The following is a 23,177-nucleotide window of genomic DNA, read 5'->3' as shown; positions in this document are numbered from 1 at the left end:
TAACAAAATAAAACAAAAGTTGAATTTCTTTGATCATTTCTTTTACAAAAATTGGCAAACAATGGAATCTAAATATACATTGTTCCAAGTTGCCACAAGTGTTACCGATGTTGGGGGAAAATGGAGGCTCCTCGCTACATATATATTGAATGTGTTCAGCAGCCTGAAGTTCACATGTTGGTCTGAGCCGAGTCAATCGTGGCTTCATAGTTGCGCTGAAAAGCTCAGAATTTAATGTTTTGTACAGAATCTGGTTAAAACAAAAGGTTTATTCAGGGCGAGATTTGATATTATATGTATGTTGTGTTTTTGACGAAATATCACAATTTGAAGCTAATTTTTTGTTTATTTTTCTGACGCATGATGTGTTCAAGAACCGTCGGAAAGATGAAAATCTGATTATTCCGATGGTGTAGTTTTGGCGATTGTTTGAAGAAAACGTACTTTGTTTTGGGGTTCAGAATGTTAAAGGAGCATAATTGTGTTATTGCAGAACTTGTTGCTGTGAGTAACGCCCCCCTCATTCCAATTAGAGGACAAATTTAATAAAAAACGAGTGTTAAGCGTAGGTAAGTTGTAACGTTCATGATGTGTTTGATCGTGATCATTTCACAGCAATATAAAATAGATTCTAGAGTGAATTAGGACCTTTTTAAATCCCTAACAAGAGCTCTAAGCAGTTTGAATTGTGTGTTTTTATGAAGATAACCACAATAGATGACTTAAGCAAAAAAAAAAAGATAACATTTAGAATTGTTGATGGTTCACACTGACTTCAGAGCAGTTCATTTCTTTCTGGATGATGGTGTTTACCAGCTGCTATAACCGAAGTGATCGAAGCATTTTCCTGCTGATCCATGACTCGAGATCGTGATGCGACCGTGATCCGCTAATAACTGCAGGAAACACGGCTCACATTCTCTGTTTCACAGTCATTGAGTTTTAGAAAACAGGAAATTGGTTCCACATGTTTCTTTATAAATCTGATGAGTGCTTATTTATGTACAGAATTATACTCTTTTAATCTACCGAGTTTAATGTACATGCGGGACAAATTGAGTTGATTCCAGATAATCCTGCTGGCCCGAGGCCGGTGTACAATGTGACGGATTCAACAGTGAACGAAGGCTTAGTCTGTAAATAAACGGCTTTAAACTGTTCTCTATGGACGCTCTTCATTCATTCAGGTCTGTATTTTGGGTCCCTCGGGCAGCGGGGCCCATGTATCACACATGTATTCATGGTTAAAAACACAAAGTCCTCTGGAGGCCGGCGGTGTTCCCGAGTCCTCGTGAGTAAATAGGTATTGACAGGTTGAGAGGCTCGCATGATGTCTCCGCGTGGCAGCCGGATCAGCCTGCGGTTCGGCTCGGTGCCTCTGGCGACTAATGAAGTCCCCCGAGGCGTCTCCGCACGCCGCCCGATTGTCGAGACTTTTTATTTTATTTTTGTGCCTCCACGTTCTTGTGCAGTGAAGTGTGAATTCAAGAGTTTTTGGAAAGAGAAAAAGGTTGTTGAATACCAGCGCGAGGTCTCTCGGGACGACTCAGGTGTCAAGTTTTATGAGAAGTGCGTGTCATTTTGTTTTTTGTTTTGTTTTGATGCCACCTTTGGGACGATCTTGGTGTTCTGATATTCAGTAATTGTTGAGTTTAAAAAAAGAAAAGCAATCCCACGCCGGATGTTTCCACCTCCTCCTAACACTTTAAAGATCCAGAGGCTGCTCCTCTCGCGCACAGCTAAACCTGGAGAAGGATTCAATGGGTGTAATCCACTGTTTACAAAGAAGAAGACATAAGGTGTCCAGTAAATCCTATCTGACAGCTGAGGATATCTCGGCTGCAGTCTCTGTCTCTCTTCCATCAAAGGGAGGTTTTTATATGCGTCGTTCTGTTCAACAACACAAGTCTTCAGCAGCCTTGGCTGGACGATGAACACAGTGAAGTTTGTTCAGTAATCGTACACAAAGTCAATGGAAAGAAAAGTGGACACGGCGATGAGAACCGAGGCACAGACGTGTCTACGTGAGCTGAAAACGATCGCTTTCTTTTGTTAATCGGCTCCGTAAACGTACGGAGATGACGGGGGAAGAAAGAAGAGATTGAAAGGGAAATGACAAAAGAGCTGAAGCTCCTGGTGAGTTCTGAGATCAGTCAGTCTGACACGACCACGGAAATAAGACACGAGTAACATTCCCATTCAAACCATCGTAGCTGGACGGTCAGAGCGGAGGCCATTTTATATGTGTACCGTTGCCATTCCGACCGTTGAACTAAACTGACTTTCACCAAGTCGTGAACTCACTGAGGTGAAGCGTAGAAAGCCAGAGTATATGAGCTAACTTAATGTTTCATTCACGGCGTAGGAAAGAATGAGTGGCTCCTTCTGCATAACCAGTGTAGCATTAACGCATGGTGGCATTAGCAAGCTAGCTAGCTAACTCGCCGACAGCTGGCGAGTTAGCTAGTTTCCTAATTCCACTTTGCTTTATTGCCACAATAGTTACAGAAAAAACAGCAAGCTGGTGGCTAGCGGCAGCGCTGGGTCCGATGTTGCCCTCTTCACTCCCCGTAGCTCTGGAGAAGACGAGCTACCTAGCCTACGGACACTCCGTCACGCCAGTAATTGTGGGTTTGTGGCGCTTGACCCCCGGTCGGGACAGATGTTTTGAATACCTTCGCCTCTTCTGCTTCGATTCTGAATATTATTTCCCAAAAGTCCATCAACTCTAATGAAATACTAAATCCCCGGAGTACTCTTTTGTGTTTTATCCCCCACATTTATAGTATTTCGTTCAGATATTTGCTGTAAACATGTAAACATATATTTCTGTTCTCTACTGGTTCTCTGTGTCGTTTCCCGAGCAGTGGAGCGTGAGCACTCGCTCAGTGTGATCCTCCTCATTTCTTTATTTTCTTGCATTTTACAGGAAGCTTCTCTATCATGTCGAGTGTAAAGCTGGAGCTCCAGCAGTGCTGCAGCTATTCTTTTAATCGATTTTTCACTAATGTTCAGTTATCAGCCCCCAAATGAGCAGAATTCAACTCCACACAAAACCTTAGTTTTGTCTTCTTTTTTTTTAACTAAATGTTTCCAATGTCGGTCGAACATTCACAGAAAATATACTGCCATCGTAATCAGTCAGTGTGATGACGAGTGCCAGCCCTGTATGTTTCTATTGTTCCTTTGTGTTGTCATGAAGCATTAATTGGGTGGAGGTACTGTGAAGCACAAAGGCTCTGCAGATCTCGGTCTGTGAAATTGAAAATGACACCTTTTGTATTTGCAATCAGTTTTCTTTTCATAGCCGAACCATTCAGACCGAAGTCACTTGTGACTGAATTGCTCCCTCGGTGCCGCACACTCATTCTGTTTTCAACCTCTGAATTATCATCCTATTTGTCTGTCATCAGATAATGTCAAATTATTCCCCATCTGGAGCTGAAGCCTTCAGTCTCAGTTATAGCTGTACCTGCATGTCCCTGAGAGAGGGGAGGGGAGGGGGGGGGGGGGGGGCAGGTTATCAATCACAGACTGCAACCTCCGGTTCTGTGCTGAGTGAAGCCAAAGCTTCATGTGTTAAAGCTGCATTCTCTCTAGTGTCCAGCAGGGGGCGACTCCTCTGGTTGTATAGAAGTCTATGAGAAAATGACTCTACTTCTCTCTTGATTTATTACCTCAGTAAACATTGTAAACATGAGTTTATGGTCTCAATCTCTAGTTTCAAGTCTTCTTCAATACAGCATGATGTTCATTTAGTACATGATGGTCCATTTAGAGTCACACAGACCATAAAGCAGGGGATGCTTTAGGGCTACGACAAAAACTAATGACATTCCCATTGCACTGTGGGAGGAAACCCACGCTGACACGGGGAGAACATCCACATCTTCACACAGGAGGTACATTGTAATGCTAAACAAGAGCATGTTAGCATCGTAGCTGTTAGCATGTTGAGTAATTCAGAGCCCCGGCCTGACTGCAGACTCTTGGTCTTGTTGAAGGGGTCATAATGTTTTTAGCTCATTTACTTTGAATCACATCGACTATCTCACTTCCCTGCTCGTCGCTCACTAAATACTCCATCAGCTTTTTGTCTCTACCTGCAGAGAGATGATCCATCAAAGTTCATGTTTACTTACTTTTACTTTCCACACGATTGTCCCCAGGTTGTGCAGTTACGAGTGTTTGAAAACTCTTATTGTTGTGTTCAAGGACGCTCTGACATCAGGCATTTGAGAAAGCAAAAAAAAAGATTTTGGATTCAGTAGTTTTGCATTCAACTATGTTTAATTCTTCCCATCTGTAGGGGTGCACCGAGGTTCTGATGTTTGCTTTTTGATAAAGACACAAAAGCTAAAATCTCATGGTAAACTATGTCAAATGAAAACAACACTTGTTTTACTCCCTCATTTCTTCCTCCTGAGGTGCTGAGGACATATTTCTTTCTTTGAACCATGCTATTTTCAGTCCCTGATCAGGGTCTCTGCAGCAGACCGCCCATGTTTTAACTCCCTTTGATCCCTCCACCCAGCAAATATAATGATCGCCCGTGGAAACGGGGATTATTTTATATGCTCTCCATGCAGAGCCTGGCGTTTAGCTGGGGCCATACTAATGAAGTCGGATCTGTCCCTGAATGTGACGCGCTTCAGACAAACACTACCTTTAAAGAGGCCGATGTTTGTCTTTGTACCTCAGTGGGTTGCTCTGTGTTTCACTAAGCACATCACATTCCTGCAAGTTCATTTGGTTCTTAAATCCATGCGGTTTGATGTTTATCGACGATGCAATATCAATATCATTGATCTACTGCGCTGATTAACTGGCGGTATTACTGGCCACGTTTGCACAATTATTATATATGAGATCATATCTAGAAGTTTACAAACCTCATTCAGTCTGAATAAGAACCGTAAAGCCTCCAGTTTCATTTTGTTTTCATGCAAAGACACCTTTCAAATGTGTCTCCTCTTTTTGATGCATACAAGGTGTAAAAACCTCAGTTTTAGGTGTAAATCGGCTTCTTGATAAATCAAAGTCGCATTGAATGTGTCAAGTCTATCTGGAGCCTGTGTACGAGTGACGATCTTATACCAGCGTATTGGGAACTAACATATATGTTTATATTTATATTAGAGGTGCCGGTTCTGCCGAGTGAATCCAAAGCTTCATGTGTTAAAGCTGCATTCTCTCTAGTGTCCACCAGGGGGCGACTCCTCTGGTTGTATAGAAGTCTATGAGAAAATGACTCTACTTCTCTCTTGATTTATTACCTCAGTAAACATTGTAAACATGAGTTTATGGTCTCAATCTCTAGTTTCAAGTCTTCTTCAATACAGCATGATGTTCATTTAGTAAATGATGGTCCATTTAGAGTCAAACAGACCATAAAGCAGGGGATGCTTTAGGGGCGGGGCTACACAGTGATTGACAGGTCTCTAGCAGAGACGTTGACGGTGTCTCTACGTCACTCCTCCTCAGTCCACATATGGTCACTTCCTGTTTATCTGTTGAGAAAAACAACAACATGGTGACGGCCGTAATCCAGGCTGGCAAAGGCAAAATCGCCGAACTTGAGGCTTCTAAACATCAGTCCACAAACCAACGAGTGACGTCACGACGACTACGTCCACTTCTTATATACAGGTAATGGGTAATGCATATACATATAAAAACAAAACGAAAACAAGGCATTTAAATACTGATTTGGACATCGATTACCATGCCGGCGGTCGAATGCTTGCTTATGCCAAAGTACCAGAAAATATTCCTTGTATGTGAAAACCTACACGTCGATAAACCCGTTTCTGATCCGATCAAAGAAGAAAGAAACGAGAGCTTTCGTACTTGTTTTTCATGCTGAGGTTTGAGTTGTGAGTTTTAGCTGCTGTGTGCAAAAATCCACCACGAAATGTTTCCACGTGAAGAAGAACCAGTTCCTTCTCCTTCATCTTTACTTCCTGTCCTTCGTGGGTCCTCGTCTTTCAGCTCTCATGACAAATGCATTCGACATATTTTCATGGTCGGAGCTGCTCTCTGATCAGCTCTGTGCCGCTCATTTGATGTGACCTTTTCTTCTGTTCTTCTTTTTGACTTTCCCATCTACACTTGAATTGTATTTTAATTCACGTCGGTGAGCTTTGGAGTGGAATCAGAAATCACACACTTTGAAGTTTGAACAGTGATGTCCAGACCGCGTAAAAGAACATTCCTTGTTGCCCTTAAAGTCTGACTGATACCAGATAACCGTAGCAGATGATTAATAATATGAATCATCTTTGTATTGTTTAATTGTCAGCCCCTCAAAATATAAATCTTAGTTTGGGAATGTATGTGAGGAAAGTGACATCATGATATCTTCTTAAGCATTCAGAATCTCACGCCATTGATTTACATGTTTTTAGTATTTTGGTAGAATTTGACCTTGTGTTTGACTGAGCAGAGCTCCTTGATGTCGGTGCTGTCACACAGCTCATTATTTGTAGTCGGCTCCACCTCTTCACGCTCGTCACAGCTGTGAAACTAGAACCTCTGTTTGTTTCTGAAATTAAGTCAAACATCTGAAATCACGCTGCCTGTTTGCCTCATTTCCCGTCTTTCTATTGACTCTTTTACGCAATCGCTCCGAGTCTAAAATTTGCTTTGGATTCACTTCGAACACATCTGTTGGATTTTTCTCCCGTCATGAAAAATCTATAATACATTTCATGGAGGTCTTGGTTGGACGGAGAAAATAAAACCTACATACTGGCCTGAATGTCAGAAGAGCGTTATTAATGGACAACAGACGAGCCGATGCTCTCTGAGACGCAAACGGAGGCTTTTCTCTCGTAGAACATGAAATACTTCCATCAAAGCTGAAATCTCACTTTTGTGCGTCCTTCTATCCTCTCGTCTCATTCTCTCTCTTGAAGCAGTCAGAATGATTTTCTCCGGCTCTTATCGGTATCATTAGGATTTTATCAATACTAGTGCTCTTATCAATACTCTTATTGGTTCTTTTTGATTATTTAGTGAGAAAAAAAGACAATTAATTCAGAGAAAAATCAACATTATTATTCTTGTATGTTCTCAATCTCTAGTTTCAAGTCTTCTTCAATACAGCATGATGTTCATTTAGTAAATGATGGTCCATTTAGAGTCAAACAGACCATAAAGCAGGGGATGCTTTAGGGGCGGGGCTACACAGTGATTGACAGGTCTCTACCAGAGACGTATACGACGTCTCTACGTCGCTCCTCTGCCTTCCAAATACGCTAACTTCTGTTCATTGGCAAAAAAACAACATGGCGACGGAAAAATCGCCGAACTTGAGGCCTCTAAACATCAGTCGACAAACCAATGAATGACGTCTACGCCCACTTCTTATAGACAGTTGATGGTTTTAACTCCTCCAGCTCTAGAAACTGAAACATTACTGATTTGCACCACGTTGTTAACTTAGACTTTTTATATTTACACTCTCTGCAACTGCTGCACACTATCCATCTTATCTTATTATCTTATTATCTTAACAAAGGAAATAACGACGGCTTTGTGAGCACAGAAACAACCACAGCTCCAGTGACAAAAGGCCTTTATTTAACAACCTGAAATCAAAGCTGCCTAATGGAATTGAGCCTTTATTAAAATCACCTGTGCTTTGTCAAAATGTTTGTCATGCAGGGAAACTTAAGGGAAATAGTGTTTAAGGCTGCAAAAAACCCATAAATATTGAGTTGGGGTTAGTATGTCGTCAAGTTATTTGTGTTCATTTTGAATGAGGTTGTGTCTCTATCGAGGCTTCGAGCTAAAGCCTTACAGACGGATCCTTTAATGTAATACTTGTGATACCTTTTAATGTTTTGTCACAAGATCAGAGCAGCTTGAAGGACGAGCCTTCCTGCTGATTCTGATGCAGAGGACGTGAGAGCAGCTCAGATAAATGCAGCAACAAACGCCTGCGGCGCGTCGAGTCTCTTTATGAATCCGTCCTCTCTGTTCACCACGGTTTAGAAATGTCACGACGTCTCGTCGGGGGCCCCGGCGGTTTGATGCCGGAGCGTCGTTCGCCGGCGATGAAGTGCTCCTGAATGGGATTGTGCGGCCGCAGTAATCTAATAAAAAGGGCTTCAACTTCTCCCCGCTCAGCGATGATCAATTGATTCAAACTGGCCTCAGCGGACGAGCCGAGGCGGCGCTGCGCTTCTATTTCTGTCCCTCCGCTGGTGAAGTCACAGCCGTCATCTCCCCGTCTCCCCCAGTCCAGTCTTTTCAATCTCATCCTCCCATTCTCTGCCCACCCAGATTCCCCCTCCTCCTCCTCCTCCTCCTCCTCCTCTTCCTCCCCTCCTCCCTTTCCGTTCCTCTGCTCTCTGTTCCTGCGGCGACCCAGTGGAGAGCTTTGCCCGCCTCATTGGCTCCACCGGCAGTCATTAGAACCGAGAGGCTTCTGCTGGATTCCGGCACACTGCTTTCTCACTTTTCCGAGGCACAGAGTCTGTTTTCACCCCTCAGATTTGTACATTTTCCTGCTGGCACTCTTCATCGAGGCAGTAAGCGCCAGCGTTGAATGAGCTTTTAACAGCCAGATCTACAACCTTCCCAGTGTCACCAGTAAGCCCTGATGAACGCCCGGTCCCTGCCGCCCACTTCTGTTTGAAAGAAACTCTAAATCTGCAGCTTCAACTGATTTTAGTTTATCATTTCACATAAAAGGCTTCAGGCAAGAAGCTGAGCTTTTTACTGGCCCGATATTCATTTTACTTCTCTGAAATGGGAAATACAGGCCTGTTAATAATGAATTAAATCAACACTGAAGCCTTATCGGTCTCCACTGAAGCAGGTCAGTGTTGAGCCACAGTTTAATTCTGTGTGACGTCACTTCAGCACAGCACAGCAGCAGCACGGCTCTCGTCTTATAGACTGACGATCACGTGGAGCTCGAGGTTCCAACAATGAGAGGAAACGGCCGAGGAAGCAGCTGAGGAAGCAGCGATCTCAGCGAAGCTTCCTTCCTCTCGACACCTGAGGCACAGACTCCTGGATCTGGACCAGAAATCACAAGCTGGGTGTCTGTAGAGGGCTCGTACATGACAACACTGCAGCCGTGGACACATTCAGCCGTCGGCCATTGTTTGTTCAGCTTTAAGAGCTGCTGTTCTTTTTCTTGTTTTTGTAACCAGTGACCGTAAGTGACCGTATGACGTAGAGACGTGGTACACAGCTCTGGTAGCAGCAGAGACCTGTCAATCACAGTAGCCCCGCCCTGAAGCGTACCCTGCTTTATGGATCAGTTTGACTCTAAATGGACCATCGTTTATCAAAGTAGATGGAAACCAAAGTCCCCGTGCAGCAGCGTGTCTGCGTTGGTCTTTATTTGCAGTGTTGACATTTTCTCCTGAGGGAGGAGCGCTGAGAGGCACCGATAGATGATTCTGATTTTAGTTGATTTGGTGCAAACGTTCATGACCTGCAGAGGATGAACCCTATTTGAATTTTAGTGGTGCCATGAGGTTGACTCTCTGGTGGCTGTGCAGGTGTTGCGGGTCAGCTTGTCATCTGGACGCGTTGAGCTGTTGCACAATGACGCTGACGGGCTGGTTCAGAACGCCAGCAGGTTCAGGGACAGGACTTTGATGATTCCCGACAGTCTGAAATAAGAGGAGCGGCCCGAGCATCAATTATTCGCTCCTGCGTGCGGTGAAATCTCATTTTGAGTCGCGGTGCTAATCCGCGCCTGTGTCTGCAGGAAATGAGTCACGAGCAATAAATCCTGAGGAGAAAAGCAGCGGAGATGAATTCCCCTGCGAGGGGGAAGCAGGTGATGGTGCAGACGGACCAGACGGAGAACAGGAGGCCTAATACGGCCGTTATGATGAAGAATATTATTATGTCATCGTTGTGCACCTGATGAAACTTAACGAGATACAAAAGTTTGCTGAAGTTTAATATCTGTAAGGCGCCTCGTTCTTCTCCTAAAAACACATGGATGATTTAAAGAGCCTTAAACCAGCTGCTCTGAGCGGCGTGATCAACCTCGAGTGGGCGAATGGCCACATCAATGAGCAACGTTCATTATTATCAAATCAATATTTATAACTTGGGGAAAATGTAGATTTCATGGCAATACGCTGGATAGATAATGTAGATTTCTTTGCATTTTGTACTGAATGAAAGTTTTGTTTTCCTGCACGTGTGTGGAACAGTCCATGTCTGCGTCCGTGTTCGAGCACATTACGATCTTCATTTCCGATGTTGACATTCTGTCGAGCGTTGAGATTCACCGATAGCGATTCTCTTGACCGATTTTCAATTTTCAAAAGTCTGACCTGCTGATTCATATTTTATACCGTCTTTATTTTCTAGGAACTTTAATTGACAGTACACACAAAAAATAACTTTTCTGTCACGGACAATACACGATTACACCGAAGATTAAAGTGGACGTTAATGAGAGTCAAAGTCTTTTGGGTCAAAACTCAAAGGAATTAATTTCCCAGCCTCATGTATAAAGTGTATAAACATCTGCTGGACTCAGATGTGAGAGTGTGTATCTTCTTCTTCTTCTTCGGAGGGCCAGCAGAGAGCTGCCGTCCTCCCCTAGAGACGCTCCTCATCCTCCGCCTGTTCCACCGGCGAGGTCCTGATTGGATTGACCTTTTGTCAAGGTCCCCCCCCCCCCCCCCGACCCCCCACCGACCCCCCACCGGGAGCCTCCACACACCTCCACTTATCTCAGGAAGACTCGGAGCTTCTCCACCTCGGCAAGGTGACGATCCACAGAGAGACGATTTAAAGTGTGTTCAGAATAAAACATTGACTGGAACATTTTCTCCTAAACTGCATCACGTTACAGGACCTTCTGTCAAATATACATACGATCCAACTGAAATTAATAATAATTTATCTTCTTCGCTTACGCTGAAGAAAACCAGCACGCTGCATTTTTATCATTTCTTTTCCCGCGTGTTTGATTTATTTTATTTTATATATACACACCTATTATAAACCAATGTCCCCCTAACAAGCACATCCTCACACGCTCAGATACTCTGTCATCAATAATACATCGTCTTAACTTATGTATGATCATTTTTGGTGTTCTGTATAATATTGTGGGACTTTAACATTATTAAGGTGAAGACTTCAAATAAGCCCGGTGGGTTTTTCTGCAGCACGTGTTTATTTATTAAAGAACAGATGAATGTGAGAGAATGAAGGAAGCGGATATTTGAGAGACGCTTCAGGAAATCAGACACAATGTTTCCGTTCAGTGTTTTACTTTGTATCGTCTTTGAAACTTCACTGAGACAGAGAAGCATCCAGGCCACAGGGACGGCTCACTGTCTGCTGTGTTTCATTTGTGCTCTTACATCCCCGATGGTCGGGTGTCGGGTTGTTGTCTTGTGGGATTTGAACCTGTGACGTTTCAATGGCCGCCTGGTGAAAGTCTGCTGCTTCACTTTGACATGAGTCCGTTCCAAAGCAATCGACACTTGAACCACTGCATGAAAACAGTAAATGTTACATTACAGACTTGTGGTTTAGTTTATTTTTAGCAGAGAACCAGTCTCAGTGTAGTCCTGATCCTCTATATGAACCAGTCTCAGTGTAGTCCTGATCCTCTATATGAACCAGTCTCGGTGTAGTCCTGATCCTCTATATGAACCAGTCTCAGTGTAGTCCTGATCCTCTATCAGACCTCCATCAGTAAAGAGACCATCAGAGAGAAGATGGTCTGTTTCTATAGAGTTATTCTTGATGCTCGTCATCGGAGCCTCCGGGTCGGATTCTGGTGAAACCAGATGAACTCATGCAGGTTCACCAGAACCTCCTTCAGCTCAGACTCCAGCAGAGACCGGTCCACCGTGGAGAGACCCAGATCCTCCAGCAGAGACCGGTCCACCGTGGACAGACCCAGATCCTCCAGCAGAGACCGGTCCACCGTGGAGAGACCCAGATCCTCCAGCAGAGACCGGTCCACCGTGGAGAGACCCAGATCCTCCAGCAGAGACCGGTCCACCGTGGACAGACCCAGATCCTCCAGCAGAGACCGGTCCACCGTGGACAGACCCAGATCCTCCAGCAGAGACCGGTCCACCGTGGACAGACCCAGATCCGGCTTCACTTGCAGCCTTGGACCTGCAGTCGGAGCTCCGGATGGAGGAGGAGAGGTCAGACCCAGGACGTGTTGCTGGAGGGAAGGGAGGCAACGGGAGAACCAGAACCAGGACTGAGAGGCAGACTGTTGGTGTTGAGATGCAGCAGCTGCACCAGAGTGATGCAACACTCTGCATGTGCTACAGGGATCGTTGCCATGACGATCAGGGGAGTTGTCATACCGCGACCATGCGGCAAAGTGTGTGCGTGTGTGTGTGTGTGTGTGTGTGTGTGTGTGTGTGTGTGTGCATATTTTTGACAGATAATTACACAGATGGTGGCTGGTTTGCTGTCAGCTGAGTTCTGTTTTCTTGCTCTTTTGGGAAAATGTGCTCTTCAGGTTCATCAAGTCTCTAAAAAGTGAAGCCGCAGCAATTTATTTATTTATCGATTGACAGAAATCTGATTTGCAGCCATTTTGATGATCCAAATTATTCTTTTTTTATTATTTTTCAAGCAGAAATGCTAAATGTTTCCACAATTCAAGCGTCTCAAATGTGATGATTTGACGCTTTTCTCTGGCACACATGATGGTGAACTGAATATTTTTAGATTTGGACTGTTGGTGAAATCAAACAGGACATTTGAATAGAGCTGCACAGTTAATGAAATATTGATTGTGATCGTCTAGAATGCGTGCTCTGCTGCGTATCAACCAGCCAACCACCAGAGTCCTAGCATCTTTATTAGAGACCTCTGGGACCTCTAGTGTGGGAAACACGACGTCATAAACCTGCACAAGACTCAACTTCCTGTTTCTGCTCCACGCTGGAGATGCAAGGTTTTCACCTGACGTGTGTGTGTGTGTGGTTTGTGAACACACACTCTCTAAGTGACTGTGAGGGACATACATTCCTCCTCCTTGTCACTTCTGCTGTGCACAAACTCTTTCAGTCTGAAGCAAACGTCTCTGAGAGAAAGAGAACTGTGTGTGTGTGTGTGTGTGTGTGTGTGTGTGTGTGTGTGTGTGTGTGTGTGTGTGTGTGTGTGTGTGTTCCCTGTAGTGTTACCAGTGTGTTGGTGGCCAGTGTGAATAATAACTGCCTTGCTACAGAGCCTAATTATCAAAGGGCTCTTGCCGACATCGCTGGTGGTCAGAAACTGATTCTAGCGGCGCAGAAACCGATGATGTTTTTTTTTTATTGTTTAACAATTTATTTTTATGGCTTTTTCATCATGCGCACAAAAAGGAAAACAGATCCGGATTATCTTCTCTGTCCCCTCAAAAATCCTGATTCATCCAGAGACGTATTCTTTCGTCTGGTCTTTCGTTGACGTGTAAACATCGTGCTTTCTCTCCACAGCGCTCCTCTTGACCTCTTCACGGTTTACGGTTCCGTATCATAGATTTCATTCACAATATTCAGAAATCCCTCTGGTGTTGGTGGCTCCGCCCTCTCACCATCGCTTCGTAACTATTAGGGATGCATCATACATCGCACAGTTCGGGGATCCCCAATGATCCGTATTGGCAGAAACTCTATACGTTAGCGGTGCTGCTAACGTTACTAGCGCTCCTCCGGTTGATTTAAACACCGATTAGTTGTTTACAATGAAACATTATCAGAGACTAGAAAGCCAACAATCGTCAGTTAAACTTTATTTCGGTTCACATGCGTGCCGAACCGTGAGGGGGATATTGATCTTTAGTCTTTAACATCAAACAGAGCGGTTAACCGAACTGGTTCTATAAATGTCACCGTGTGACTGAACAACAACAGAGAGAGGTACGTGGGAGCTGAAAGTAAACCGCAGTCCTTTGGAAACAGCTTCCAGCCTCATTATGTGAAGGTTGACCTCAGCAGCTCGACGTCTCGGCTCTGTGGGAGAAAAAGAGAAGTGGGTCTGTTTCTTCAGCTTCCTGTCCGACACCAGGGGGGGAGCCGTCGTTATCCAGTCGGTTTCAATCAAACATGGGGCGTGGACGGTGATCGTCTTCACCAACCATCATAACACAAAGTCGAGCGTTGCGATGCTAGCGGGGATGCTCGTTTTGGTTTCATTTGCTGACGGGATAGCCTGAAAGCATCTTCAGACGATAGCCGGATCCCAGATTACATTTCAGCCAACGTGTTCATCCTCCACACAACGTGATTGGTCAAAGCTACTCCGACTAAAAACATAAACCAGAAGGCTTTCAACGCCATGACCGTTTTGTTCGTGACGTTTTCACCTTGTTCCCAGATCTCAACTGGTAAATAACTGCAGAGCTGGTTGGTTTACGAAGAGAAGATCCAGACATGTGTCTCCTCGAAAAACGTGACAGCCATCGAACTGCAGTCTGATATAATTACCACTGTGTGCCCAGGCACTGAGACGATTACACACACACACACACACACACACACACACACACACACTGTGCCCTCCGTCCATTAATCTAAGACGTCTGACAGATGTGTCTCGCTCTCGCTCGGTTCATGTTATTTTTTTTCTAAACTGAGCTGCATCCTGACAGCCGAAAGTGCTACCGGGAACGAAGAGAAGTGGTCGTTTTTCTGTCTAGGCGTGACACACACTCACACACACACACACACACACACACACACACACACACACGGCATTCTTTGTGCTTATTGATCTGCCATCGGGAGGTCCTTGCTGCTGCCCAAATAAGCTGTTAACTGCCCTGGATAAGCTATCATCTCCTCCTCCGAGAGGAAGGAACTCGAATTAAAGCCTTGAGCATAAACAAGGACTAATGTGCACACACACACACACACACACACACCTGCTAGAACGCCGTCCCCTCCTCCCGTTGATCAGAGGGTCAGGTGCTTGAACCTCACAGCTGGAAATGTGAAGCGGTTAAACTCTGTTGTAATCTGGATGAAAAGGTCGTCGCTCAGAAGCTCAACACTCGGCGCCTTTATCACAGGTTCAGCAGCAGCTGTTCAGGGCGCCGACTAAGGTGCTAATTAATGTATTGCAGTTCTACTTTTAGCCTTTTTTTTGTCAGACTATGTAAATGCTCCGTCAGTCTGACGCGTCGTTGTGTCTGAAGCGCCTGAGTCACGGCAGAAGCTGCGACTGCAACGTGACTAAGTGCTGCGTTTCAATGAAGTAGTTATTAACCCTCAGCCTGTCACACCTTTGTGCTCTGTGGTCTTGATTTTCCTGCTCCTCTATGGAAACCGATCCACCATGGATGGAAGTAGAGAGAAGTAGAACATGTCTTTAGTGCAGAATAACCATTAGAATGACATCAATCATAAAAAAGAAAAAAAACTCAAGTTGAATTTCTTTGATCATTGATTTTACACAAATAAAAACTTGTTTCTAAGTTGCTTAAGTGTTGCCAATGATTGTGGAAATATGGAGGCTCTACGTGTTAATTCTAGTTAAAACTATTTACATGTTTACCTCCTTTCCTCTCCTCTCTCTTACCTTTCCTCTTTCCTCTCCTTTCCTCTCCTTTCCTCTCTCTTACCTTTCCTCTCGCTCTCTGTGTGTGTGTGTGTGTGTGTGTGTGTGTGTGTGTGTGTGTGTGTGTGTGTGTGTGTGTGTGTGTGTGTGTGTGTGTGTGTGTGTGTGTGTGTGTGTGTGTGTGTGTGTGTGTGTGTGTGTGTTCACTTCCTGAAGTTCAGTCAAAGTTTCTCTGGTTTGTTGTCACATGACTGTTGGTCTCAGACGAGTCAATCATGACGTCATAGTTTCACTGAGCAGCTCACAGTTTACTTTAAACAGTTTATTTGGGGAGAAATGTTACATGAGACAAATAGAATAAAATGTTATATGAAATATCAGTTTTAAGCTTATTTTTGTTTTCTTTTGCTGGCGGAAGCGTCCGTCACACATGATGTGTTTACAGACCGTCGGAAAGATGAACATCTGACGATTATGACGTTTTTTACTGCTTCTGGCTGTGATAAACGGTGTAATGTAATGCAGGGAATGCAAAGGCATCATTTATTTCTGCTTAGTGCGTCCAGAAAACGGGGATTGTTTTTGCGGGTCAGGAGCTTTAACAGAGGGAATGAAGTTGGTCATAAAAGATTGAGGTGGAGAAGTCAGACATTGTCACATTTCCCTCACACAGAATATCGTTACAGGAAGAATAAAGTATCAATGAATCAGCATTTTCCCTCTGCTGACAGGACTGAAGAGTTTTCAGATTGTTTTGTCTCACTTCACATGTGATCAACGTCCGTTTGACATGTTGCTGCTGCGGTTTGTTTGGATTGTTTCATGATGATTGACACTTTGACAGTTTTTAGGATTAACTGTCTGGTCTGATCAAATCATATCGCACGTCAGTGAAGAGGCATCACTCTGACTCAAGTCCATTTGTTTTAAAATAACCGATACTGAAAACATACGGCACCGTTACGAACTTTCAGTTCTCATGATCTGATCCTTCAACAACCAAATCTGTTAGTTGTCGATCCTCAGATTAATGACGCAGTTTAACGTTAACCATCACAGTGTAAATAAAGCTTTACTGACTCAGTAGAACATGTTTCTGGTCTCTGATCATGTTTCATTGTAAACAACCAATCAGAGGAGAGCTAATAACGTTAGCAGCACCGCTAACGGCTAACCAACGGAGGTTCACTTCAGTTACATCATGATGCCTTCAGGCTCTGCTCAGTGAAAACGAGTACTGGCTGAAGGTACATTATAACGTTATCATGATGTGTTCACATGTCATCTGTAAAATGGAGTTTTGGTGATGAACTTGAATACACATAGTTGTTTGAAGATGTTTTCACAGCAACATAAATGGATATTTAGATAATATTCCTACTCATTTAATTTGTGTTTTCATGAAGAAAATAACACTATAAATGACTATAACAAAGAAAAAGTATAACATTTAGTGTTTTTGATGGTTTACTGACTTCAGCTGTTCCATATCAGCCAATCAAACAACAAAAGGATCTTTATGTTAATGTGGACCATCAATGATCGGTAATTACTATCAGCGGCAAAAAAGCCTGATCAGAGATCTCTAAAAGTTCTATTTGCTCCTTTTTTCCTTTGTGCTGATCCGATCCGAACGGTGAGTTTTATGATCCGTTGCACCACTAACTGTTATCCAGTCTGTTTCTAACGGAGCGTGTTCTTCGTTCAGCGCGGACACTGCTGTCACATCTTTTCATCATGACACTAAAAAACTCCAGATCACCCACAGAGTGTTGTGAGCAGCTTCTCCAGAACTACACCGCAGAAGCAAGCGGGACACACCGGGAAAGAGACGATGCCGTTGAGTTTTTCAAATGTGTTTTTGCTTTTTTTTGCGGTTTGATAGCGCCATCTAGTTTTTTCAAAATGTTATTGGAGGGAAGTCGTACATTTCTACGGCTGATATTTCCAAAACTAAGGATCTTACAATCTAGATTGATAGACAGTACAGGTAAGAGCAAGAATATACGTTTTTGACTCCATTATTCATCCCTGAAAGCCCCCAAATGCTAGAAATTGTAGTTCCAAAACTACATTTTCAAAATAAGAAAAAGCCAGTTTACGTGAAAGCGTGCGTGTGTTGTCTTCTGTGGCTCTCTGTGTTGCAGAGACACAAAAAGCCGACAGCAGCATTTATTCCTCTCTCCGCCACCGCTTGGAGACGTCGACCCCGCTGACCTCGGAGTGGTTTCACAGAGCAACAATTAGAGTCCGGCATGCGGAGCGGCGTCCCCGAGGGTCAAATGACGCCTCACCTGGATGTGTTCTGTCGCTGACGGAGCACAAGTGCCCCCACCCGAGATCAGCGGAGGAGATGGGGAGACACGAACAGAAGTGCTTTCTCACCCGGCGTCTTTTCATTTCATTGGCAGGCGTTTGTATGAGAGAAGCCATTAGTGCTGCAGTCAGAGAGCCTTCAACCTGAAGGGCTTCACAACGCCAAACGCTTTTTAGTTTCTTTGAAGTTGCAGAGGTTTCTGCACAGGCGAAGAAAGCACATCATGAACTCTGCTCTGAAGAAGGTGGATGAGACTGAATTGAAACAAATCCGTTTTTGGGAGATCACAACCTGAGGTTCAACGTCTAATTCTACAACATTAAGGATTCAATCTGAAAAGTGTTCACAACATTTTTCACAACCAAGGACATTGAGTCCTTTTTGTTGTGAACTGAGTGGCTGACAAGAAAATAGGTTTTTATTTTATGTTTTATATCCTGATCGCTCGTGAACTTAAGCTCTGCATTATGTTCATCCGTCTACATAACGTGTGTTCTGGCCCAGTACCACTGTGGTTTGGGAAATAGTCACGAAATACAATCTGTTGTTCAGAAAAAAACCTGTTTGTGGTTTAGTTGCTTCAACCTAACTGTTGGTGGTTTAGTTGCTTCAACCTAACTGTTTGTGGTTTAGTTGCTTCAACCTAACTGTTTGTGGTTTAGTTGCTTCAACCTAGCTGTTTGTGGTTTAGTTGCTTCAACCTAACTGTTGGTGGTTTAGTTGCTTCAACCTAACTGTTGGTGGTTTAGTTGCTTCAACCTAACTGTTGGTGGTTTAGTTGCTTCAACCTAACTGTTTGTGGTTTAGTTGCTTCAACCTAACTTTTTGTGGTTTAGTTGCTTCAACCTAACTTTTTGTGGTTTAGTTGCTTCAACCTAACTGTTTGTGGTTTAGTTGCTTCAACCTAACTGTTGGTGGTTTAGTTGCTTCAACCTAACTGTTGGTGGTTTAGTAGCTTCAACCTAACTGTTGGTGGTTTAGTTGCTTCAACCTAACTGTTGGTGGTTTAGTTGCTTCAACCTAACTGTTTGTGGTTTAGTTGCTTCAACCTAACTGTTGGTGGTTTAGTTGCTTCAACCTAACTGTTGGTGGTTTAGTTGCTTCAACCTAACTGTTGGTGGTTTAGTTGCTTCAACCTAACTGTTTGTGGTTTAGTTGCTTCAACCTAACTGTTGGTGGTTTAGTTGCTTCAACCTAACTGTTGGTGGTTTAGTAGCTTCAACCTAACTGTTGGTGGTTTAGTTGCTTCAACCTAACTGTTGGTGGTTTAGTTGCTTCAACCTAACTGTTTGTGGTTTAGTTGCTTCAACCTAACTGTTGGTGGTTTAGTTGCTTCAACCTAACTGTTGGTGGTTTAGTTGCTTCAACCTAACTGTTGGTGGTTTAGTTGCTTCAACCTAACTGTTTGTGGTTTAGTTGCTTCAACCTAACTGTTTGTGGTTTAGTTGCTTCAACCTAACTGTTGGTGGTTTAGTTGCCTGTTTTTAACGTAATACCGTCCAGAAATAAAAGTACTAGAACCTACCTTAAACACCAACTAGTAAATAATTCAATGTCCTTGTTTTAACGTCTGCTTGCCGTCTCTTCACTCTCTTCTCTGCTCACAGCTTGCTGGTAAATGATTTCATTAAATAAGATCCACAAACTGGTCTGACTCTGTCTCCAGATATGTGAGGAGAAATGTGTTTTTGTAGCACGAATACGTCCTCAGATAGCCGGCTGCTCTTGTACTTTTACCACATTTCTCTCCGACACTGGCCTTCAGCAGGAGTTCCCTTATCTGTAATGAACTATGCGTTTCACGTTTTCAACCCGTTAGATGGAAGTTGAGTCGCTTTGAATGCAAACGGCCACAACCTGCTGTTTCCCTTAAATTCCCCGTCTCCTCCTCCTCCTCCTCCTCCTCCTCCTCTTCCTCCTCCGGTGGTTTAGAGGCGACCCTCGGCGGCTCCGTTTAGACACAGAAAGGCGAAGGAGCCCACACAACGAGCTGTCGGCAGGAGATAAGTCTGCTCACTTTGTGGGGGTGAAATTGGGCACTTTGACTCTTAGAATGTATTTGTTGCCAACACTGTTGCAACAAGCGGAAGAATAATGGTTTAATTTCCACCCCGACGCCGCCGTCCTCATACATATGCAGCTCATAAGCTGCAGCTTCTGTCGCTCATGAAAACTTAAAATTCTCATTCAACACAATATGTCGGCTGCGGTTCACTGGACAGGAATTACCCGGACCGATGACATTTATGGGAATGATTTTTTTTTTTCTTCCTTCGGGCATGACTGCTCTGCTTTACTGAGAATTGCTCCTCTGAAAAATGTTTGTTATTGATAGAAAATATGAACTCCACCATACTAGACCCTTGGATGTAGTGGATAGATGAGGAGATGGAGGTAGCAGGGCTAGTCTGGCTCTGCCCTGCAGCAACAAAAGCCTTCTACCACCACCTCTAAACATCATAAATTCACACCTTATATTCTGTCGTAGGACCAGAAACAAAAACCAAAGTGTTAAAATAACGAGTCACAGTTTGACCAAAACAGTCAGACTGCCACTCTTTGTGGTGGACTAAATAAACTTCCAGTAAACAGTCCAGACAATGTAAAAGCAGTGCAGAGCAGCACACACACACACACACCTGTGCAAACATACAGTATGTTTAACCAATGTTAACCCACCACCGGCCAACCCTGCTGGTCAGGTGGAGGAAATATCTAGATGCACCAGCTTAACTGAAGGCTTTGTAAAGTGCTGCTGCAGTGTGAGTACTTTTACAACTTATCCTCATACAAACATATATATATATATATATATATATATATATATATATATATATATATCCTCATATATAACTTAGTTAGGTTTAGGCAACAAAACTACTTAAAGATGGTGAAAAACTTAGTGATGTTTAGGAAAAGATCGTGGTTTTGATTGATATAACAAAGGAAATTACGTTACTTAAGTACGGAGGTTCCCTGACAAATTAAAGTCGATATCTCGAACGTTCCGAAAACATTTATGAGAAAAACTCTCCAGGAATGTTGAGAAGACAACGTTCCGAGAAAGTTCTGTGGACATTCTGTCAACAACGTCCCGTAAACATGAAGAACAAACAGAAACGTCTGCGTAGCTGCCTGGAAAGGACCAGAAAGAAGTTAAATACTTAAAATCTTCGGTTTGCTTCTTTTTCGAGAACCTCCATCATTCTCCAAAACATGTCTGAACTTTATTCCAGCGCATTCGTCTTCCTGCGTTGTTTTTGGAGAGCTCTGTTTGCTAATGAAAGACATTTGTTAGATGATGAGGCTCTTCGTCGCAACGACGGCGTCGACACTCTGTCACGCTTTAACAATGAGTCTAATCTTGTACTTTTTGTTCTGTTTCTCTTCCTTCCTATCATCTTCCTCTCCATCTGTTTCTAATTGATAACACCCTCCTCTGCCAACATCTTCCTCCTCCATCATCTTCCTCTGCTGTTTCTCAGGTGAACAAGCAGCAGCTGCAGGCGGTGAAGGAGCGGTTCCTCGCCTTCCTCAACGGGGAAACTCAGATTGTGGCTGATGAGGCTTTCTGCAACGCCGTGAGAAGCTACTATGAGGCAAGGCAATCTCTATTTAATTACTCAGCTTTACAAATCCCCCAAAGCTGAAAATGAAATCTTTTGTACGAGCAGAGGAAGAACTTGATGCGTTCCAGCCAGTTTCCTCTTCATCGGCAGCCCCGTCTCTCACTTCAAGCTACAAGTTGACGCTGTGGTTGCTCCAGAAAAGCAACGAGCAACATGTTGACTCTCTGAAACCCGAGCAGTTTCAGGGCGTTTTATTCTCTACTCGAACGTGTCTTTAGTGCAGTTTAACTCCGTTACCATGCCATAAATCATGAAAAATAAAAAATAATCGCAAGTTGATTTTCTTTGATTTAATGATTTATTTTACAAAAATTGGAAAACACTGGAATCTATATATCCAACATGTTGTGTATTTGTTGTCACGTGACTGTTGGTCTCATAGTTTCACTGAGGAGCTCACAGTTTAATGATTTTTACAGAATCTGTTTATTCGGGGCTTGATTTTAAACGAGACATGTAGAATACGATGTTTTTGAATTTAAAGCTCAGTCTTGGTTGCCTTTTCGAACAGAAGTGTTCGTCATGCATGGTGTGTTCAGGGACCGTCGGGCAGATGACAATCTGACATTAAGGATGTTTTCGTTTCTGGTTGTGAGAAACAGTAAAGTTGTGGCAATCGTTTAAAGAGAACTTGTTTTTCAATCCCACCAGCGAGTTTAAGAGCTTCGGGCTTCCCACAGTTGATCAGTTTCCCTGACATTGAAAATACATTAATAATGAGAGAAAAAGTCAAATGTTCTGGAAAATACAACGTTCTCCTGTTTTCCTTCAGCTGAGGATGAACTCCATGTCCGCCTGAGTTCTGCTGAGGATCTCGTTAACGTTCACACGGTGACGGATGTTTCTCCGTAGTAAAAGCAGTTCATCTCTGTTTCACGTGTGGAAGAGATCTGGAGATATTTAAAGAGCTCGAGGCAATTCATTTATTCATTTAGTCATTTAGTAGAGAATCTAGATTTACATTCTTGGTGTCAAAATTCGACTTGAAAACACAGGACGAGGATCCCAAATCAAATGAAACGTAACCTGTTATGAATTAGTCTCATCGACTGGTATAAATAAAAACACAGATTAAAGATATTAGACCAACATATTAATGAGAAGGAAAATGAAAAAACGGCTTTCAGTATAAATTAAAATCTATATTTAACTTTAACTCATCACGTCTAAATATATATTTCCTTTTCTGTTCATGTGACTGAAAACGTCGCGCTGGTACAGACTTTATCTCTCATGAGACTAAATCATTCATATTTGTCCGGCCGGTGATCTGTTGGGTTCTGGGTCAGACCGTCTCTCAAAACCTTCAAAATGAGACCCAGGCTGTTAAAATAGAGATTATTCCTTCAATCATCTCCAGACAAATACACGGTCTGACCCCAGAGCAGCGGTCTGGAGGCTCTCCTCCTCTTCCTGTGCTTTCAAACTGTCCCGTGTTCCCTCCACACCTCCTTCCCCCTCCACCCCTCCTTCCCCCTCCACACCTCCTCCACCCCTCCGCTGACCGAGTGGTCGCTGAGCTCTTATGGCATGAAGTAATGAAATTTATCACCGGACTGAAACAGATTGGAGAATCAATCTCACCGGCTGTTCTCTCCGTTTGTGAGGGAGTTTCTCTTTCTTTAGGAGTCTCTCTCTCTCTCTCTCTCTCTCTCTCTCTCTCTCTCTCTCACTCTCACTCTCACTCTCTCACTCTCTCACTCTCTCACTGAAGCTTTTTC

The 23,177-nt window shown here is 43.5% G+C and overlaps 1 protein-coding gene across 1 annotated transcript in view; it reads left to right on the top strand.

Annotated features, from left to right (window-relative positions):
* Window positions 1–23,177, top strand: part of cadps2 (Ca++-dependent secretion activator 2) — a 152,883-nt gene that overhangs the window by 9,328 nt on the left and 120,378 nt on the right. The window contains exon 2 of the mRNA XM_079163449.1: window positions 21,313–21,426. Within this exon, the coding sequence (XP_079019575.1) occupies window positions 21,313–21,426 (114 nt within the window). The remainder of the gene's footprint in view (window positions 1–21,312; window positions 21,427–23,177) is intronic.

Source organism: Pholis gunnellus (genome assembly GCF_910591455.1).
Source record: "Pholis gunnellus genome assembly, chromosome: 7".
In the NCBI taxonomy this organism is placed as follows: domain Eukaryota; kingdom Metazoa; phylum Chordata; class Actinopteri; order Perciformes; family Pholidae; genus Pholis; species Pholis gunnellus.
This window is presented reverse-complemented; position numbering and strand designations above follow the sequence as displayed.